General features: G+C 45.2%; 1 protein-coding gene across 9 annotated transcripts in view; it reads right to left on the bottom strand.

Annotated features, from left to right (window-relative positions):
- LOC129820106 (adenylate cyclase type 2-like) overlaps positions 1-19,959 on the bottom strand; it is a 98,177-nt gene that overhangs the window by 36,418 nt on the left and 41,800 nt on the right. For 7 of the 9 annotated variants that reach the window (XR_008754153.1, XM_055876981.1, XM_055876976.1 and 4 more), the window contains 12 exons: positions 17,696-17,845; positions 15,351-15,508; positions 14,339-14,450; positions 13,212-13,339; positions 11,097-11,255; positions 10,812-10,944; positions 10,411-10,587; positions 10,176-10,216; positions 9,094-9,174; positions 8,556-8,628; positions 8,227-8,324; positions 7,246-7,330 (listed from right to left, as the gene is read on the bottom strand). Coding sequence is in view for 8 of the 9 variants with exons in the window: in XM_055876981.1 (XP_055732956.1) it covers positions 7,246-7,330; positions 8,227-8,324; positions 8,556-8,628; positions 9,094-9,174; positions 10,176-10,216; positions 10,411-10,587; positions 10,812-10,944; positions 11,097-11,255; positions 13,212-13,339; positions 14,339-14,450; positions 15,351-15,508; positions 17,696-17,845 (1,395 nt within the window). In the remaining variant the exon portion in view is untranslated. The remainder of the gene's footprint in view (positions 1-7,245; positions 7,331-8,226; positions 8,325-8,555; positions 8,629-9,093; positions 9,175-10,175; positions 10,217-10,410; positions 10,588-10,811; positions 10,945-11,096; positions 11,256-13,211; positions 13,340-14,338; positions 14,451-15,350; positions 15,509-17,695; positions 17,846-19,959) is intronic. The other 2 variants (XM_055876974.1, XM_055876977.1) reach the window with 2 other exon arrangements.

Genomic DNA, 19,959 nt, shown 5'->3' with positions numbered 1-19,959 from the left:
GCTGTAAGGACACAGCTAATGCAGGAGTGTGTGTGTGCCTGGAATGTACACACACGCGCACGCGCACACACATACACACACACATAGTGTCTCATTTGTAAATGGTGTTCTCTGTTCTCCAGTGCTGGTGTGACAGACACAGCTGTTGCAATCTGAGAATCCATATCCTGATAAATTAATGATACGGTGTGACTGCAATACCATGCAGCTTTAATCAAATATACACTGTAAGCCTTCTCCATATTTTGTCTCTCTCTCCACCACCCTCTCTCTCTCCCTTCTCTATCTTCCTGTCTCTTTCTCTCTCTATCTTCCTGTCTCTTTCTCTCTCTATCTTCCTGTCTCTATCTTCCTGTCTCTCTCTATCTTCCTGTCTCTGTCTCTCTCTATCTTCCTGTATCTTTCTCTCTCTATCTTCCTGTCTCTTTCTCTCTCTATCTTCCTGTCTCTTTCTCTCTCTATCTTCCTGTCTCTTTCTCTCTCTATCTTCCTGTCTCTCTCTATCTTCCTGTCTCTATCTTCCTGTCTCTTTCTCTCTCTATCTTCCTGTCTCTTTCTCTCTCCATCTTCCTGTCTCTTTCTCTCTCTATCTTCCTGTCTCTCTCTATCGTCCTGTCTCTTTCTCTCTCTATCTTCCTGTCTCTTTCTCTCTCTATCGTCCTGTCTCTTTCTCTCTCTATCTTCCTGTCTCTTTCTCTCTCTATCTTCCTGTCTCTTTCTCTCTCTATCTTCCTGTCTCTTTCTCTCTCTATCTTCCTGTCTCTTTCTCTCTCTATCGTCCTGTCTCTTTCTCTCTCTATCTTCCTGTCTCTTTCTCTCTCTATCTTCCTGTCTCTTTCTCTCTCTATCTTCCTGTCTCTTTCTCTCTCTATCTTCCTGTCTCTTTCTCTCTCTATCGTCCTGTCTCTTTCTCTCTCTATCTTCCTGTCTCTTTCTCTCTCTATCTTCCTGTCTCTTTCTCTCTCTATCTTCCTGTCTCTCTCTATCTTCCTGTCTCTTTCTCTCTCTATCTTCCTGTCTCTTTCTCTCTCTATCTTCCTGTCTCTCTCTATCTTCCTGTCTCTCTCTATCTTCCTGTCTCTTTCTCTCTCTATCTTCCTGTCTCTTTCTCTCTCTATCTTCCTGTCTCTTTCTCTCTCTATCTTCCTGTCTCTTTCTCTCTCTATCTTCCTGTCTCTTTCTCTCTCTATCTTCCTGTCTCTTTCTCTCTCTATCTTCCTGTCTCTTTCTCTCTCTATCTTCCTGTCTCTTTCTCTCTCTATCTTCCTGTCTCTCTCTATCTTCCTGTCTCTCTCTATCTTCCTGTCTCTTTCTCTCTCTATCTTCCTGTCTCTTTCTCTCTCTATCTTCCTGTCTCTTTCTCTCTCTATCTTCCTGTCTCTCTCTATCTTCCTGTCTCTTTCTCTCTCTATCTTCCTGTCTCTTTCTCTCTCTATCTTCCTGTCTCTTTCTCTCTCTATCTTCCTGTCTCTCTCTATCTTCCTGTCTCTTTCTCTCTCTATCTTCCTGTCTCTTTCTCTCTCTATCGTCCTGTCTCTTTCTCTCTCTATCTTCCTGTCTCTTTCTCTCTCTATCTTCCTGTCTCTTTCTCTCTCTATCTTCCTGTCTCTCTCTATCTTCCTGTCTCTCTCTATCTTCCTGTCTCTTTCTCTCTCTATCTTCCTGTCTCTTTCTCTTTCTATCTTCCTGTCTCTCTCTATCTTCCTGTCTCTCTCTATCTTCCTGTCTCTTTCTCTCTCTATCTTCCTGTCTCTTTCTCTCTCTATCTTCCTGTCTCTTTCTCTCTCTATCTTCCTGTCTCTTTCTCTCTCTATCTTCCTGTCTCTTTCTCTCTCTATCTTCCTGTCTCTTTCTCTCTCTATCTTCCTGTCTCTTTCTCTCTCTATCTTCCTGTCTCTTTCTCTCTCTATCTTCCTGTCTCTTTCTCTCTCTATCTTCCTGTCTCTTTCTCTCTGGGTGTGGGAAGGTTACTATGGTGTTTTTAATCAAATGAAGATCATTAAATAAAGACAGAAAGTCTAAAGTGTCTCTCGCTCTATTCCTCTCTATTCTTCCCTCGCTCTTCCCCAGCTCGTTCTTCCTCTCTCTCTCCTCCTCTTCATCCATCTCTCTTCTCTCCCCCCTCCCACTTCTCTCTCTCTCTCAGTGTGTTCCACACTTGCATACAATAGACAGGATTTTCGGTTTCAACAGTAAACCCAAGGTCATCACTGACAATTCATTCATTCAGCCTGACCCATTGAGAGAGAGTGACAGAGATTCACTATGGTGAATCACTAAAACAATACAAAAATACACTATGGAAAAAGAAGGAACAGCACATCAGACATCAGCTCAATGTAGTTGAAGAATCCATAGACTAACCTAAATTGGAAAACTCTAAACAAACAACAACACAAATAAGTATCTATCCAAAATGGAGATGTATGGGTTAACCACTTCTCCAATCTTTTTGGCTCTATAACAAATAACAAACAGAAAAAACATATACATGATCAAATACAAATCTTAGAATCAACTATTAAAGACTACCAGAACCCACTGGATTCTCCAATTACATTGAATGAACCACAACACAAAATACAAAAAACCCTCCAACCCAAAAAGGTCTGTGGTGTTGATGGTATCCTCAATGAAATTATAAAATATACAGACAATTGGCTATACTAAAACTCTTTAACATCATCCTTATCTCTGGCATCTTCCCCAATATTTGGAAACAAGGACTGATCACCCCAATTCACAAAAGTGAGGACAAATTTGACACCAATAACTACCGTGTGTAATGCCTCTCTTTCGGTGAGTGAGTTGACCAAGGCGCAGCGGGTGATGAATACATAATGTTTTAATGACAAGACGGAAAAACATGAAACGAAATACACTGGAATGATTAACAAAATAACAAAACGAACTAGACAGACCTAAACTATGAACTTTACATGAAACGACGAACACATGAACAGGAACGACCGAACGAACGAGACAGTACCGTGTGGTGCAAAATACACAGACACAGCGACAATCACCCACAAACAAACAGTGAGAACAACCTACCTTAATATGACTCTCAATTAGAGGAAAACGCAAAACACCTGCCTCTAATTAAGAGCCATACCAGGCAACCCAAAACCAACATAGAAACAGAAAACATAGACTGCCCACCCAAAACTCACGCCCTGATCATCACACACATACAAAACAACAGAAAACAGGTCAGGAACGTGACAGAACCCCCCCCTCAAGGTGCGAACGCCGGGCGCACCAGCACAAAGTCCAGGGGAGGGTCTGGGTGGGCATCTGACCACGGTGGTGGCTCAGGCTCCGGACGCTGTCCCCACACCACCATAGTCACTCCCCGCTTCTGTATCCCCCCCCCCAATGACCACCCTCCAACTAAAACCACCTAAATGAAGGGGCAGCACCGGGATAAGGGGCAGCACCGGGATAAGGGGCAGCACCGGGATAAGGGGCAGCACCGGGATAAGGGGCGGCAGGTCCTGGCTGAGGGACTCTGGCAGGTCCTGGCTGAGGGACTCTGGCAGGTCCTGGCTGAGGGACTCTGGCAGGTCCTGGCTGAGGGACTCTGGCAGGTCCTGGCTGAGGGACTCTGGCAGGTCCGGGCTGAGGGACTCTGGCAGGTCCGGGCTGAGGGACTCTGGCAGGTCCGGGCTGAGGGACTCTGGCAGGTCCGGGCTGGGTGGCAGCTCCGGACTGGGTGGCAGCTCCGGACTGGGTGGCAGCTCCGGACTGTAGGGCAGCTCATGACTTTATTTATTTATTTTATTTTACCGTTATTTTACCAGGTAAGTTGACTGAGAACACGTTCTCATTTGCAGCAACGACCTGGGGAATAGTTACAGGGGAGAGGAGGGGGATGAATGAGCCAATTGTAAACTGGGGATTATTAGGTGACCATGATGGTTTGAGGGCCAGATTGGGAATTTAGCCAGGACACCGGGGTTAACACCCCTACTCTTACGATAAGTGCCATGGGATCTTTAGTGACCTCAGAGAGTCAGGACACCCGTTTAACGTCCCATCCGAAAGACGGCACCCTACACAGGGCAGTGTCCCCAATCACTGCCCTGGGGCATTGGGATATTTTTTAGACCAGAGGAAAGAGTGCCTCCTACTGGCCCTCCAACACCACTTCCAGCAGCATCTGGTCTCCCATCCAGGGACTGACCAGGACCAACCCTGCTTAGCTTCAGAAGCAAGCCAGCAGTGGTATGCAGGGTGGTATGCTGCTGGCGTAGGGCAGCTCATGACTGTAGGGCAGCTCATGACTGTAGGGCAGCTCATGACTGTAGGGCAGCTCATGACTGTAGGGCAGCTCATGACTGTAAGGCAGCTCATGACTGTAGGGCAGCTCATGACTGTAGGGCAGCTCATGACTGTAGGGCAGCTCATGACTGTACGGCAGCTCATGACTGTAGGACAGCTCCTGACTGGCTGGCGGCTCTGGCAGCTCCTGACTGGCTGGCGGCTCTGGCAGCTCCTGACTGGCTGGCGGCTCTGGCAGCTCCTGACTGGCTGGCGGCTCTGGCAGCTCCTGACTGGCTGGCGGCTCTGGCAGCTCCTGACTGACGGACGGCTCTGGCGGCTCCTGACTGACGGACGGCTCTAATGGCTCGGGACAGACGGGCGGCTCTAATGGCTCGTGGCAGACGGATGGCTCAGAAGGCGCTGGGCAGACGGATGGCTCAGAAGGCGATGGGCAGACGGATGGCTCAGAAGGCGCTGGGCAGACGGATGGCTCAGAAGGCGCTGGGCAGACGGATGGCTCAGAAGGCGCTGGGCAGACGGAAGGCTCAGACGGCGCTGGGCAGACGGATGGCTCAGACGGCGCTGGGCAGACGGATGGCTCAGACGGCGCTGGGCAGACAGATGGCTCAGAGGGCGCTGGGCAGACAGATGGCTCAGACGGAGCTGGGCAGACAGGCAGTGCAGAAGGCGTTGGGCAGACGGCCGACTCTGCCCTGCTGAGGCGCACAGTAGGCCTGGTGCGTGGTGCCGGAACTGGAGGTACCGGGATGACGGCACGCACTTTAAGGCTAGTGTGGGGAGCAGGGACAGGGCACACTGACCTCTCGAAGCGCACTATAGGCCTGGTGCGTGGTACCGGAACTGGAGGTACCGGGCTGAGGGCACGCACCTCAGGGCGAGTGCGGGGAGAAGGAACAGTGCGTACAGGGCTCTGGAGACGCACAGATGGCTTAGTGCGTGGTGCCGGAACTGGAGGCACTGGGCTGGAGACACGCACCATAGGGAGAGTGCGTGGAGGAGGAACAGGGCTCTTAAAACACACTGGAAGCCTGGTGCGTGGTGTAGGCACTGGTGGTACTGGGCTGGGGCGAGGAGGTAGCGCCGGAAATACCGGACCGTGTAGGCGTACTGGCTCCCTTGAGCACTGAGCCTGCCCAACCTTACCTGGTTGCATGCTCCCCGTAGCCCGTCCAGTGCGGGGAGGTGGAATAACCCGCACTGGGCTGTGTTGGCGAACCGGGGACACCATGCGTAAGGCTGGTGCCATGTAAGCCGGCCCAAGGAGACGTACTGGTGACCAGATATGTAGGGCCGGCCTCATGACATTTGGCTCAATGCCCAATCTAGCCCTACCAGTGCGGGGAGGTGGAATAACCCGCACTGGGCTATGCACCCGTACAAGAGACACAGTGCGCTCTACTGCGTAACATGGTGTCTGCCCGTACTCCCGCTCTCCACGGTTAGCCTGGGAAGTGGGCGCAGGTCTCCTACCTGCCCTCGGCCCACTACCTCTTAGCCCCCCCCCCAAGAAATTTTTGGGTGGTACTCACAGGCTTTTCGGGCTTCCGTGCTAGATGCGTCCCCTCATAACTCCGGTTCCCTTCTCCGGTTGCCTCTGCTCTCCTCAGTGCCTCCAGCTGTTCCCATGGGAGGCGATCCCTTCCAGCCAGGATCTCCTCCCATGTGTAGCAACCCTTTCCGTCCAAAACATCCTCCCATGTCCATTCATCCTTCTTGCGCTGTCGTTGCTGTCCGTTAACCCGCTGCTTGATCTGGGTTTGGTGGGTGATTCTGTAACGCCTCTCTTTCGGTGAGTGAGTTGACCAAGGCGCAGCGGGTGATGAATACATAATGTTTTAATGACAAGACGGAAAAACATGAAACGAAATACACTGGAATGATTAACAAAATAACAAAACAAACTAGACAGACCTAAACTATGAACTTACATGAAACGACGAACACATGAACAGGAACGACCGAACGAACGAGACGAGACAGTACCGTGTGGTGCAAAATACACAGACACAGCGACAATCACCCACAAACAAACAGTGAAAACAACCTACCTTAATATGACTCTCAATTAGAGGAAAACGCAAAACACCTGCCTCTAATTAAGAGCCATACCAGGCAACCCAAAACCAACATAGAAACAGAAAACATAGACTGCCCACCCAAAACTCACGCCCTGACCATCACACACATACAAAACAACAGAAAACAGGTCAGGAACGTGACACCGTGGGATATGCGTCAACAGCAACCTTGGGAAAATCCTCTGCATTATCATTAACAGCAGACTTGTACATTTCCTCAGTGAAAACAATGTACTGAGCAAATGTCAAATTTGCTTTTTAACAAATTATCATACGACAGACCACGTATTCACCCTGCACACCCTAATTGACAAACAAACAAACCAAAACAAAGGCAAAGTCTTCTCATGCTTTGTTGATTTCAGAGAGAGAATGAGAGAGAGAGAGAGAGAGAGAGAGAGAGAGAGAGAGAGAGAGAGAGAGAGAGAGAGAGAGAGAGAACAAGAGAAAGTGCAAGAAAGAACAAGAGAAAGTGCAAGAGACAGAGAGAGAGAGAGAGTGGAAGAGAGACCAAGAGAGAGAGTGCAAGAGAGACAGAGAGAGAACAAGAGAGAGAGAGAGACCAAGAGAGAGAGTGCAAGAGAGACAGAGAGAGAGACAGAGAGAGAGACAATGGGAGAGAGAGAGAACGAGAGAGAGAGAGCGCGAGAGAGAAAGAGAGCGAGAGAGAGAGAAAAAGAGAGAGAGAGAACGAGAGAGAGAGAACGAGAGAAAAAGAGAGAGAGAAGAGGTATGAAGAGAAAGGAGTAGATGATGTGTGTGTGTGTGTGTGTGTGTGTGTGTGTGTGTGTGTGTGTGTGTGTGTGTGTGTGTGTGTGTGTGTGTGTGTGTGTGTGTGTGTGTGTGTGTGTGCTTGCATGCGTGTGTGTGTGTAACTTACCAAGATGTGGCTAGAGAAACATATGACCAAGATCAGAGCTAAAAGGAGGAAAGACATGCCGAAGGAGATCCCCAACACTGCTGTTCTGTAACACACACACACACACACACAATGTGTTAACTACCTCTAGATGAGTACTATAGAGAGCAGTAAAACGATAATGTATTTGAATTGGAACCAGTGAACTGCGACCCACTTCCACTAAGTACTACATACTTCCCCCTATTATGCAGGCCTATGTTTCCTGAATACAGTTTATATTTTCTAACAGAAGTTAGCCAAGTAGACGGCTGATTTAGGCGTGTCATAAAATGATGATGTCATGTCTAAATGGAAGAGACGTTAGTCTGAATGAGAAAATCAATGATGCTTTCAGAAGCTAGAGTATCTCTGTCTATGGCTCTACCCGTCCTGGCTCCTGTAAACACACACAATTAACTAAATGATGATGCAGTGCATTGGACCTTTTTTCCTTCCATAACGAGAATTCATCATCATCATTATCTTTGTCATCATCAAAGTAATCTTCATCATCATCATCGACATCTCAGACCCAGACCTTTTGATTCACATTCTAACCATCAGACGTTATTCATATCTTTCATCTGTGTTTTCTTTCTTTCTTTCTCTTAATTGCTGTATCTTAAGGCGTATCATTTGCAGCTGCAATTGGGGACCTTATTGATGTGAGACTCAATCGATCAAAGATGCATTTTGTCTCTTGACACTGTAATTGCAAAGTTCTCTGTTTTTATAGAGAAAAGAACACGGACTTGAATGGCTTTTAGCACATCTAGTATTCCCACTATGAGGGCTACGATGCAGATTGTATGCTAAGTAGTATTGAACTGGTGAGTACCATGAAGAGTACTATGAAAGGCACTGTGAAGAGTACAGATGCACAGGACAAGTACTGTATCCATACTATGTAGTGTACTATGTAGTCTACTATGAAGTGTACTATGTAGGGTCCAGACTTACTTGGGCAGGACCAGTATCTGCACTATGAAGATGCAGCAGAAGATGAGACAGGCACAGGTGACGTAGTATTTAAAGGCTGGCAGAGTGGTGGCTCGATACTGGGGACATTAACACACACATGGTCAACAGGTGGTGGTCAAAATGAAGCATTTTTTTACTGTAACTTCACATTATAACTCTCTAACACGTTCTAACTTTCACAGCAATCATCTTTTCTTTTTATGGAGTCACTGCATTTTTGTCTGGGGCAGCAGTGGCAGAATATGCCATTTTCATTTTTCAATTTCATTTGCATTTGACTGAACTGCAGTGCTGTTGTCCTACAGCACCTCCTTCTCCAGAGTCTTGTTGTGAAAGAACAGTGAGATCCTCTGGATGTCCTCAGACTTCAGCCACTGCCTACAGAGAAGAGAACACAGAGACACTCAGACAGCGGTTCACACAGACACTAGCAATACATCAGGGACATTAAACAAGACACCTCAGAATTTCCTCCCTTCCAACCATCATTTCGATGCATTTGGGACATTCTCCCCCCCCCCCCCCAATACACGTCATGTTTTTAATAACTATTGTTTCGTCTGTTATTTTATGTTGCTCTTTAAGTATCTGCACTCCTGAATTGAATTGAATTTTAACGTAAATCCACTTGTCACATAAAAGGTACTGAGCTAAGTGCTTCATACAAATGATAATGAATGGATTATACAACAGGCTTTTCACTAGGTCTCAAAGAGCTTTAGTTAGTAAGGTGGGGAATTCACCTCATCTACCACCAATGTGAAACACCTACCACACTTGATGATGCATCAGAACAACATGGCTGTCACTGTTCTAGAAATAAAGCAGGTGTGTAGTCGTACTAACTTTTGTGAGTTGATGCCGTCGATGGTTCTGATCATCCTCTCTTCCAGTTCCTCTTCAAACCGTCTCTTCTGAGATTTAGTCCTGAGAGGAAGAACAAGATGCAGCATACTCAAGGACAAACACAGATGGCCCTACAAGGAGACAGGATGACCTGTAATGAATGGGAATCATGTACCGATCCAGGATCTTCATTTGATCACCCTGTTCCAGGAGAACTGTCCTGCAATGCAGGAAATGTAAAACTTGTAGTGTTTTTGAGGTTAAAAAAGCTTCTTACGGCACTTTTTAACAACCCCTAAAAGAATATCCACATAATAATTCACATTTCCTGTTGCTGCAGGATTAGTTTCCTGCTGTAGTAAACTGGATGAAACTAAGATCCTACATCTGTAATGGAATCTATAGTGGTGTAGAAAGGAGCCATAGGTTGGTGTCTATAGATAGATCTATTCCTGGAGGAGGATGAGAGAACAGTATCACTCAGATGGGTAGACAGTCTAGACACAGGAAATAGTGACATCAACCGTGTATTGTTCTACACAACCAATAACATAACAGCAATAACATTAAACCAAGGTTAGGCCTAAATGATTTTACCCATCAAACCCTTCTTTAATACCTTTTGATATGCGAACAATAACGACAGGCAATTTTCTGTATACAGAAAGAACATATAGTACAGCGATGCCAACAATATGAGTACGTTGATCAATATTATATCCTGTTTGGTGTCATGTTCTTAAGACATGACTGGTGTAAAGGAAAGATGACTGATCTGAAGGGGTAAAGTCTGGTGGTCTGGTGTAAAGTAAAGATGACTGATCTGAAGGGGTAAAGTTTGGTGGTCTGGTGTAAAGGAAAGATGACTGATCTGAAGGGGTAAAGTCTGGTGGTCTGGTGTAAAGTAAAGATGACTGATCTGTAGGTGTAAGTCTGGTGGTCTGGTGTAAAGTAAAGATGACTGATCTGAAGGGGTAAAGTCTGGTGGTCTGGTGTAAAGTAAAGATGACTGATCTGTAGGGGTAAAGTCTGATGTTCTGGTGTAAAGTAAAGATGCCTGATCTGAAGGGGTAAAGTCTCACCTCTCTCTTCTCTGGTAGTGATACTGGCCCATTGGAACATCCTGAAACACACAATCACAGAAGGTGAGGCTGGACATGAGTGTGTTTCAATATGTTTGTGTGTGTGTGTGTGTGTGTGTGTGTGTGTGTGTGTGTGTGTGTGTGCGTGCGTGCGTGCGTGCGTGCGTGCGTGCGTGCGTGCGTGCGTGCGTGCGTGCGTGTGTGTGTGTGTGCGTGTGTGTGTGTGTTTACTTACAGTAGTGTTAATCTTGCCGTTGTCAGTAGTCATGCTGTCTCTGTGGTGTAGGTTAGCAAAGGGTTTTGCCGCCCCCCACGACTCCAGGTATCGAGTCATTCTGACCGATGCCCTCATCTTCCCTCCATCCAATGTAGAACGAGAACGCGTACACAGGTGGGGGCTCCGCCTCTCAACCTGGTGAACCAATCAAAATGGAGAGGAGTATAACTTTCCCCCCCCTTTTTTATCTTCTCTAAGATCTATTTCTCAATTCAAGCAAACAGCTTCCTGCCGTTTTTATGTATTATAAACAGTAGTATATACCCAATAAATCGGTAGTTTATAAACGTGAGTTTTTAGAGTATGTTATATCTGTGGTTGTGTTTGGACCATGTTTGGACCACATTCCCAAGTCTCACCTTGGGGTTGATGACCAGGTAGGTGATGACTTCGTGTTCCTTGAGGTAAAAGTCTCTACTTTGTCCCTCCCCTGGTTCCACCTTATAGGAGCCCTTCAGATGCTCCAATGTTACTGAGGAGATATGGACACGCCTGGGGGAGGAGTGAAGAGAGAGGGAAGAGAGGAGAGAGGGAGGAAGGAAGAGAGAGGGTGATTAATAAACATAAGCCAAATGGTTTGTGAATGCAAATATGTCTTGGGAAATATTTCAAGAAACAGTAGACCCCCTATTGGTTGATCTTACCCTGGCACACCCCCTGCCTCCATGTGATTGGCTAGAGTGACATCATGTGACCAGACATCGTATTGCCACTTCTGGAGGCCGATGACGCCACACAACACGTTCCCAGAATGCACCCCGACTCGCATATTGATGTCAACCCCAGTAGCATCCCGCACCTTCCTAAGGTAAAAATGTATAACCTCAAATGAACCTCAGAACGTGTGTGTGTGTGTGTGTGTGTGTGTGTGTGTGTGTGTGTGTGTGTGTGTGTGTGTGTGTGTGTGTGTGTGTGTGTGTGTGTGTGTGTGTGTGTGTGTGTGTGTGTGTGTGTGTGTGTGTGTGTGTGTGTGTGTGTGTGTGTGTGTGTGTGTTTAGCCCACTGGCGCACAAGAGAGGATTAGTTTATCATCACTATTTCACATTGTATTTGCACTACAGCTCACACACAGCTGAGACCCAGTCTGGCTGGGATAGAGGCTTGTGTGTGAGCGTGTGTGTTTGTACATGACTACATGCCTGTGTTTGTGTGTGCATGTACTCGTGCATGTGTGTGTGTGCATGTGTCTGGTAGTACATACAGTTGAAGTCGGTAGTTTACATACACTTAGGTTGAAGTCATTAAAACTCCACAAATGTCTTGTTAACAAACTATAGTTTTGGCAAGTCGGTTAGGACATCTACTTTGTGCATGACACAAGTAATTTTTCTAACAATTGTTTACAGACCGATAATTTCACTGTATTACAATTCCAGTGGGTCAGAAGATTACATACACTAAGTTGACTGTGCCTTTAAAAAGCTTGGAAAATTCCAGAAAATTATGTCATGGCTTTAGAAGCTTCTGATAGGCTAATTGACATAATTTCAGTCAATTGGAGGTGTACCTGTGGATGTATTTCAAGGCCTACCTTCAAACTCAGTGCCTCTTTGCTTGACATCATGGGAAAATCAAAAGAAATCAGCCAAGACCTCAAAAAAATTGTAGACCTCCACAAGTCTGGTTCATCCTTGGGAGCAATTTACAAATGCCTGAAGGTACCACGTTCACCTGTACAAACAATAGTACGCAAGTATAAACACCATGGGACCATGCAGCCATCATACCGCTCAGGAAGGAGACGCGTTCTGTCTCCTAGAAATGAACGTACTTTGCTGCAAAAAGTGCGAATCAATCGCAGAACAACAGCAAAGGGCCTTGTGAAGATGCTGGAGGAAACAGGTACAAATGTATCTATATCCACAGTAAAACGAGTCCTATATCGACATAACCTGAAAGGCCACTCAGCAAGGAAGAAGCCTCTGCTCCAAAACCGCCATTAAAAAAGCCAGACTATGGTTTGCAACGGCACACGGGGACAAATATTGTACTTTTTGGAGAAATGTCCTCTGGTCTGATGAAACAAAAATAGAATTGTTTGGCCATAATGACCATCGTTATGTTTGGAGGAAAAAGGGGGAGGCTTGCAAGCCGAAGAACACCATCCCAACCGTGAAGCAAGGGGGTGGCAGCATCATGGTGTGGGGGTGCTCTGCTGCAGGAGGGACTGGTGCACTTCACAAAATAGATGGCATCATGAGGGAGGAAAATTAGGTGGATATATTGAAGCAACATCTCAAGACATCAGTCAGGAAGTTAATGCTTGGTCGCAAGTGGATCTTCCAAATGGACAATGACCCCAAGCATACATCCAAAGTTGCTGCAAAATGGCTGAAGGACAACAAAGTCAAGGTATTGGAGTGGCCATCACAAAGCCCTGACTTCAATCCCATAGAAAATTTATGGGCAGAACTGAAAATGCATGTGCGAGCAACCTGACTCAGTTACACCAGCTCTGTCAGGAGGAATGGGCCAAAATTCACCCAACTTATTGTGGGAAGCTTGTGGAAGGCTACCCGAAACGTTATTCTGACATTTCACATTCTTAAAATAAAGTGGTGATCCTAACTGACCTAAGACAGGGAATTTTTACTTGGATTAAATGTCAGGAATTGTGAAAAACTGAGTTTAAATGTATTTGGCTAAGGTGTATGTAAACTTCCGACTTCAACTGTATGTACGTTTTTGTGTGTGTGTGTTGTATGTGTGTTTGTGTGTGTTAAGTGTGCGTGTGTGAAAGCAGAGAGCTGGTGTTTTACTTGATGGCCTCACACATGTCCAGTCCCATCTTGACACAGTTGCCTGCGTGGTGTGGGAGAGACTCTGGTAGGCCTGATACACAGTAGTAACAATCACCCAGGATCTTTATACGCATACACTCATTCTCCTGGAGAGAGGAGCGGGAGCAAGTGAGAGAGAGAGGGAAAGAGAGAGAGAGAGAGTAGGTGGGAGGGAGAGAGAGAGAGAGAGAGTAGGTGAGAGGGAGAGAGAGAGAGAGAGAGGTGAGAGGGAGAGAGAGAGAGTGAGAGAGTAGGTGAGAGGGAGAGAGAGAGAGAGAGAGTAGGTGAGAGGGAGAGAGAGAGAGAGTAGGTGAGAGGGAGAGAGAGAGAGAGAGAGAGAGTAGGTGAGAGGGAGAGAGAGAGAGAGAGTAGGTGAGAGGGAGAGAGAGAGAGAGAGAGAGAGTAGGTGAGAGGGAGAAAGAGACATGAGTTAGTAGGGAGAGGAATAGGGAGAGGGGGAAATAGATGCACAGAGCTAGGGAGAGAAAGAGAGAGAGAGAAAAAGTGAATTACTTTGTCTAAATAAAATGTAAAAAATCCAGAGAAAATCAAAATATGACCTTGGGTTTACAGATTATGCATATAACCATTAGCCACCATATTCAAAAATCTACTTTTCATCAACTTTGTATGAACTTTGCATAGCTTGTGGAACTGCATTACTGTGCATCCCTAGTGAACACATACACCTACACAGATGTGCTAATGCCCTCTCACACACACAACGATGACCAAAACACACTCCCACTAGATGTGAGGCTGCTTACAGCAATGCCCAAACATCCAAACTCCTCTGTCTATTATATAACAAACAAATTGCTGGGGCACTAGGCTGTGTGTGTGTGAGTGTGTGTGCGTGTGCGTGTGCGTGTGTGCGTGCATGTAGGCCTGTAGCTGTACTGACATGAATCAACAGCTAACACTCCATCCGAGAAAACACAGCAGACAGATCAGCAAGAGAGAAAACTTCCCACGGATATATTACGCACAACTACCGTTATGGTGTGCTAGTTTGTCTGTGTGCGTGTGTCCATGTGTGTGCTAGCATGTGTACATCCGTGTGTGTGTCATCTGTGTGTGTGTCATATGCGTGCGTGTAACATTACCTTGGCGATCTGGTCAAACTTGCCGAACAATTCATTCAGCATGTGCACCAGTTCTCCAGGTGAGCAGTCACCAGCCAGTTTAGTGAACCCTACTATGTCTGCATAAAGAATACTGAAACAGAGAGAGAGAAACATAGAGAGAGAGTGAGAGAGAGAGAGGGGGAAGAGATTCAAAGGGCTTAAAACAAAGTAAAAAACAAATGTCTTCTACTTTCCTCCTCTCTTTCTTTTCTTATGCTCTGCAGAATACTGCAGAGAGAGAGAGAGAGAGAGAGAGAAGGGACAAAGGAATATCCATTCAGTAAAAGGCTCAGCAGTCTTTTCTTTTCTCATCTAATCTGAGATTTCAGCACCAAGGACAGCGACAGTGATGCTGTCAGAATCTGAATAAGAGCTGCCTTTCAGCTCCACATGACGTTGGACAGCAAACATCTTTGGTGCAGCCACTCCCAACTGCCTGGGAGAACCTCAGTCCTTGAAAACCCATTAGCTATAATCATAGAGGTCAATGGTAAACTACTTCTGAGCTCTACACTCTTGAGAAATATTCACGCACGCAGACAGATGATTTTGCATACAAACAAACTTGTGAGACCCACTCCAAACCGAGGACATTGCTACATCCCTCTCAGTTGTACCACCATGATGGAAAAGGCATTACTAACAACAACCCAATAGAGTTTCAATACATTGATGATGATTTGACTGGCCTTATGATTACAGATTGGAGTTGAGTGGAGCTCCTTATCTTTCAATCTACAGAAGGAGATCATTGACTGTATGTATATAGGATCTACTTGACTGTCTATTTCAACAGTAATCACCAATAGAATCCAGTAGATTGGAGCCTGGATTAACTGAGCATATCAGTATCCCTACAGAACACTAAGGAACACAAATAACACAAACAGGACACAGCATAGATGACCTATCTAGGACGGAGAGGAGAGTAGTGCAGTGTAGAGCAGAGCAGGGCAGAGTAGAGTAGAGAAGAAAAGAGACAGATGTTTACCTAACGTTGGTGTGTCGTTGGACATAGAGGTTGTGAAAGTTGTTGGTTCCCTCTGCCCGGCCGAAGTCCCTGTCCCTTGGTCCCTGTAACCTCTGAATGATCTCTGCCTTCATCACACGGGCGATATGGGCCGGGAGCAGGGACAACAGTAACCTTTCCTGTTGTGAGAGAGAGGGATAGAAAGGGGGAAAGAGAGAGAGAGAGGATAAGTCCTGTGGAGTCCAAATTAACTGCTTTCGGTATGCATACACACACAAAACATACACATGCACACACAGACTGATATTTATGAGTGTATAATTCAGTATCAGGACCAGGCCTCTCGATGGGTAATAACAGTAATACTAATGGAAGGTTACTAAAATATATGTCATGCAGAGGAGGCTGGTGAGGTGAGCTATAGAAGGATGGGCTCATTGTAATGGCTGGAATGAAATAAATGGAACGGAGTCAAAAATGTGGTTTCCTTATGTCTGATATCGTTCCATTTCTTCCTTTCCAGCCATTACAATGGGCCCATCCTCCTATAGCTCCTCCTACCAGCCTTCTCTGATTTACTGTGTTCAGTCTCTTTTAAATGGCAGGAAATGTACCGGACTCACAGTCTGCAATTAACCTTGTGTGTGTGTGTGTGTGTGTGTGTGTGTGTGTGTGTGTGTGTGTGTGTGTGTGTGTGTGTGTGTGTGTGTGTGTGTGTGTGTGTGTGTGTGTGTGTTTGCATGCTTGTGTGTTTGTGGTTGCATTGATTGCAGTAGGCCTTGATTGCAGTGAGTATAAATCAGACTAACTAGCACTCATCACAACGTGGTCAATTATCTCTCCAGCAGCAGTCTGGGAAGGGAAGGTGGTACCAGCTCAACTCTAGGAACACAGATAATTTTGTCTCATTTAATCAATAAGTTTCCTCCAGTTTCTACTGTCATTAACATGATTATAAGTCTCCATTTAGTTACGCCAATAATCGTTTTCTCAACAATGGCCTGCCCTTTAGGACACTAGTTCAACAGGTCATTTTAAGTGATGTATCAACTCAAATCATGTAGTTACTCTAGTTCCAGCTTCTAAGAGTAACAGAGGATGTGGTGGTAGGTAAGAGTCAACCATGCGTTATAATGCCTTAACGCAGTGACATTAAAGTGACATTAATGTCTGTGTAGTGACATAATGTGGCAGAAAAAAAAGTGGGTCTGCTGGACAGAGATACCCTGTTACACACCCTGTGTGTGTGTGTGTGTGTGTGTGTGTGTGGGTGTGGGTGTGGGTGTGGGTGTGGGTGTGTGTGTGTGTGTGTGTGTGTGTGTGTGTGTGTGTGTGTGTGTGTGTGTGTGTGTGTGTGTGTGTGTGTGTGTGTGTGTGTGTGTGCGTGCGTGCGTGTAAGTATATAGTAGGGAGATAGTGAGTAATTAAGCTGAAATCAGCCCAAACCAGAAATGTAGCCTTTCATTTTATAGTAATGACTGGATTTCAAAGTGAGGAGATTATGATTTTTGGGTGATTTTTGTTTTTGTAAAAAACACAAACATAATTTCCTAAACAAAATAGATCCACATTTTTTTTCAATTCAGAGTTGTATGGAGGGAGAGGAGAGCGAGGGAGGGAGTGAGGGAAGACAGTGGAGGTTAACAAGCAATGTCTATTTTTAGCCACCAATCCCATGCAGTCCCCAAACCTATTCTGGAGTTAATTTGCTGCTGTGTTTTAGGAAATGGGTTCAGAGTTTGTGTATGTGTGTGTGTGTATGTGTGTGTGTGTTTGTACGTGCATGCAAGTGTATGCGTGTAAGTGTGTTAATTTGCCTCTGTGTTTTAGGAAAATTAGCCTGTGGTTTGTGAAGGATATAATGGCCCTCTTTACTTTCTACTCTTTACTGAGCCCCATTTATGAGTCATATCCCCTAAGGCGCCCATACACACACACACACCCACACCCACACCCACACCCACACACACACACACACACACACACACACACACACACACACACACACACACACACACACACACTACTTAATATGCTTTATATGCTGTCTGTGTGCATGCATGTGTGTGTACATTCTTAGAAAAAAGGGTTCCAAAAGGGGTTCTTCGTCTGTCCCCACAGGAGAACCCTTTTTGGTTCCAGGTAAAACCCTTTTTGGTTACATGTAGAACCCTCTGTGGAAAGAGTTCTACATGGAACCCAAAACGGTTCTACTTGGAACCAAAAGGTTTCTAACTGGAATCAAACAGGGTTCTTCAAAGTGTTCTCCTATGGGGACAGCCGAAGAACCCTTTTAGGTTGTAGATAGAAGTTTTTCTGAGAGTGTAGGGATGTGTGTCTATACTGTCTGTGTCTAGCAGACCTACCTGCTGGTGTTTCTCAAACTCCAGTTTGATGGGGGACTTGATGCAGTTGCAGGTGTCCTGGTAGGTCTGTCTGAGGGCCAGGTCCATCAGGTGCTTATGGTACGCTCCAGCCAGGTTACCACACGTGAAGATAATGATGTTAGCCAGGATCTGATGAAGGAAAGGAGAGGGTATATGGTATAGGGTAGAGGAGGGGAGGACGGGCCAGGAGAGGAGATGAAAAGAAAAGAAAAGAGACTAGAATACAATTAGTCCTCCTAGAAAAAAAATATTATTCACAAACTGGTATATTTTACCAGTCAACCAATTTAACAATTTCCAATAGCATTCCATCGCATCCGCTGTGCATGCAGTCACCTTAGATGTGGACTCGAGTCACATGACTTGACATTTGATGACTTGAGACTCGACTTGATTGAAAATTCAATAACTTGTCACTTGACGTTGACTTGGAGCCTCAAGACTCAAGAACTCGACTTTGACTTGAGACTGATTACTTGAAATTATGTGGCCAGGTTTTGTAACATTTTGGCACTCATTTTGTGGCACAGAGTCTATGTGGATTAGGCTACTCTCCACACATCCAGAGACAGTGTCGCACGTTCTCCCAGTCCTCCCCTCCCCTCCCCTCCCCTTGCAAGAAAAGAAGATTGTCTAGTGAAACTCACACTCGGCCCTCTGATTGGACCAGAAAACTGTCAATCAACAGTCGCTTTGCTTATTCGATCTGGTTACATACATATAGGCAGGCCTACGGCAATGCACCACATTTAGTTTAAAAAGCATATGTTTCAGAACCAATAAAAAAGCGGGCTCACACATCCAGTTAAGTAACAAGAAAGAGCTTGTTTTATTATCTCTGGTTTAACACAGTATCCTGCCTACCTACGTTAATATTATCCATATAAATACAGTTTAGCAACCTGCTATGGACGCATCTTTGCCAGAACAATAGGCTACCTGCTGATTTCATTGATCATATTTCAGATATGCCTAGTTTGGGTGGGTTATGATGATATATATATATATAATGATATACCTCAGTGAAAGCTGTAACATCACACTACCTTCAATACGTAGCTATGGGATGAAGATGTAACATTTTCTGGCAAATTAATTACGATATTTGTGAGGAAGAAAAAGGCTACAGACAAATCATCCTTTCCTTCAGATCCTGCAACCACCATTAAATAGAGGTAGGTCGTATGATCCTACTTGGTCTGGGCTCCAGAGAAGTGACAATGTGACATGATATCCCTAGTTGACATTGACTACTAACATTAATGACTTTAAGCTCAAAATGCTGGTGTGAAACGCGGTTTATTTATGTATCTTTTTAAAGCGTTTTAAAATGCATCACGGTTTATGGCTGTAATGACATACTACCTTTGCGCAGCGATTGTGCACTTTTTCGCCCTGTGCGCACGTGCATGTCGGGTGCTGTGGTCTCAAGCTTTCAACCACTCCTTTTAGGGAGGTCGCGGGTCAAAACGTTAAGCGAATAAAGTGATGATTTGATGTACAGCTTTTGGATCGGGTGCAGCGCCACCGTGAAATTGTAGGGAGAGAAGATTCCCATAAATAAATATGCAGCTCCAAAACTTGATTAAGAATATTAACTGTTTACTTTGCGAGCTCACCACCAATGGGGCGTCAATCAACAATTACTAGCATGGGCTTAGTGGTGTTTTGGTATGCCAAAATTGCTTGGAATGTATAATTTACTTATGAAGCTTGCATTTTGAGTTTGTTTTTAAAAGTAATTATTATATAATCAAAATTATCTGTAGAAAAAATGATGAAAAGGGCTCTCTGGTAGCCTCAATAAATAGACAAACATTTCCCTTGGGACAATAAGGTTCTATCTGCGCAAAGCATAGTTCTGAGATATTTAGCGTCAAAGTTTTCACATCCCAGATTTCAACTTTTTGGTAGTGAATTCTTCTTTCATAACCCACAAAGGTCCTCACCTTAAAGGTACCTAAAGTACAGAGTATCAAAGTCCTGAGACATTTGTACATCAGTTTTTGTAGGGGTGTGCAATCTCAGATAGAACCTTATGGCTCAGACATGTCAATCTGGGTTCAGCTATAAGGTTCCAGCTGACTCTTCTGAGTTAGACATGTTCAGTTTTTAAGAAGATCACTTGCGACGTGTGATTCAGGGCTGTTTTTTTTGTTGTTTCCTGTTTTGCATGTTATTTTGGCATTAATATGTGTCACATATCCGTTTGCAAACAATGTCAAAAATAAATAATCATTGAG

Source organism: Salvelinus fontinalis, chromosome 22 (genome assembly GCF_029448725.1).
Source record: "Salvelinus fontinalis isolate EN_2023a chromosome 22, ASM2944872v1, whole genome shotgun sequence".
In the NCBI taxonomy this organism is placed as follows: domain Eukaryota; kingdom Metazoa; phylum Chordata; class Actinopteri; order Salmoniformes; family Salmonidae; genus Salvelinus; species Salvelinus fontinalis.
Note: the sequence above shows the minus strand (reverse complement) of the source record. Positions and strands in the feature narration are given on the sequence as shown.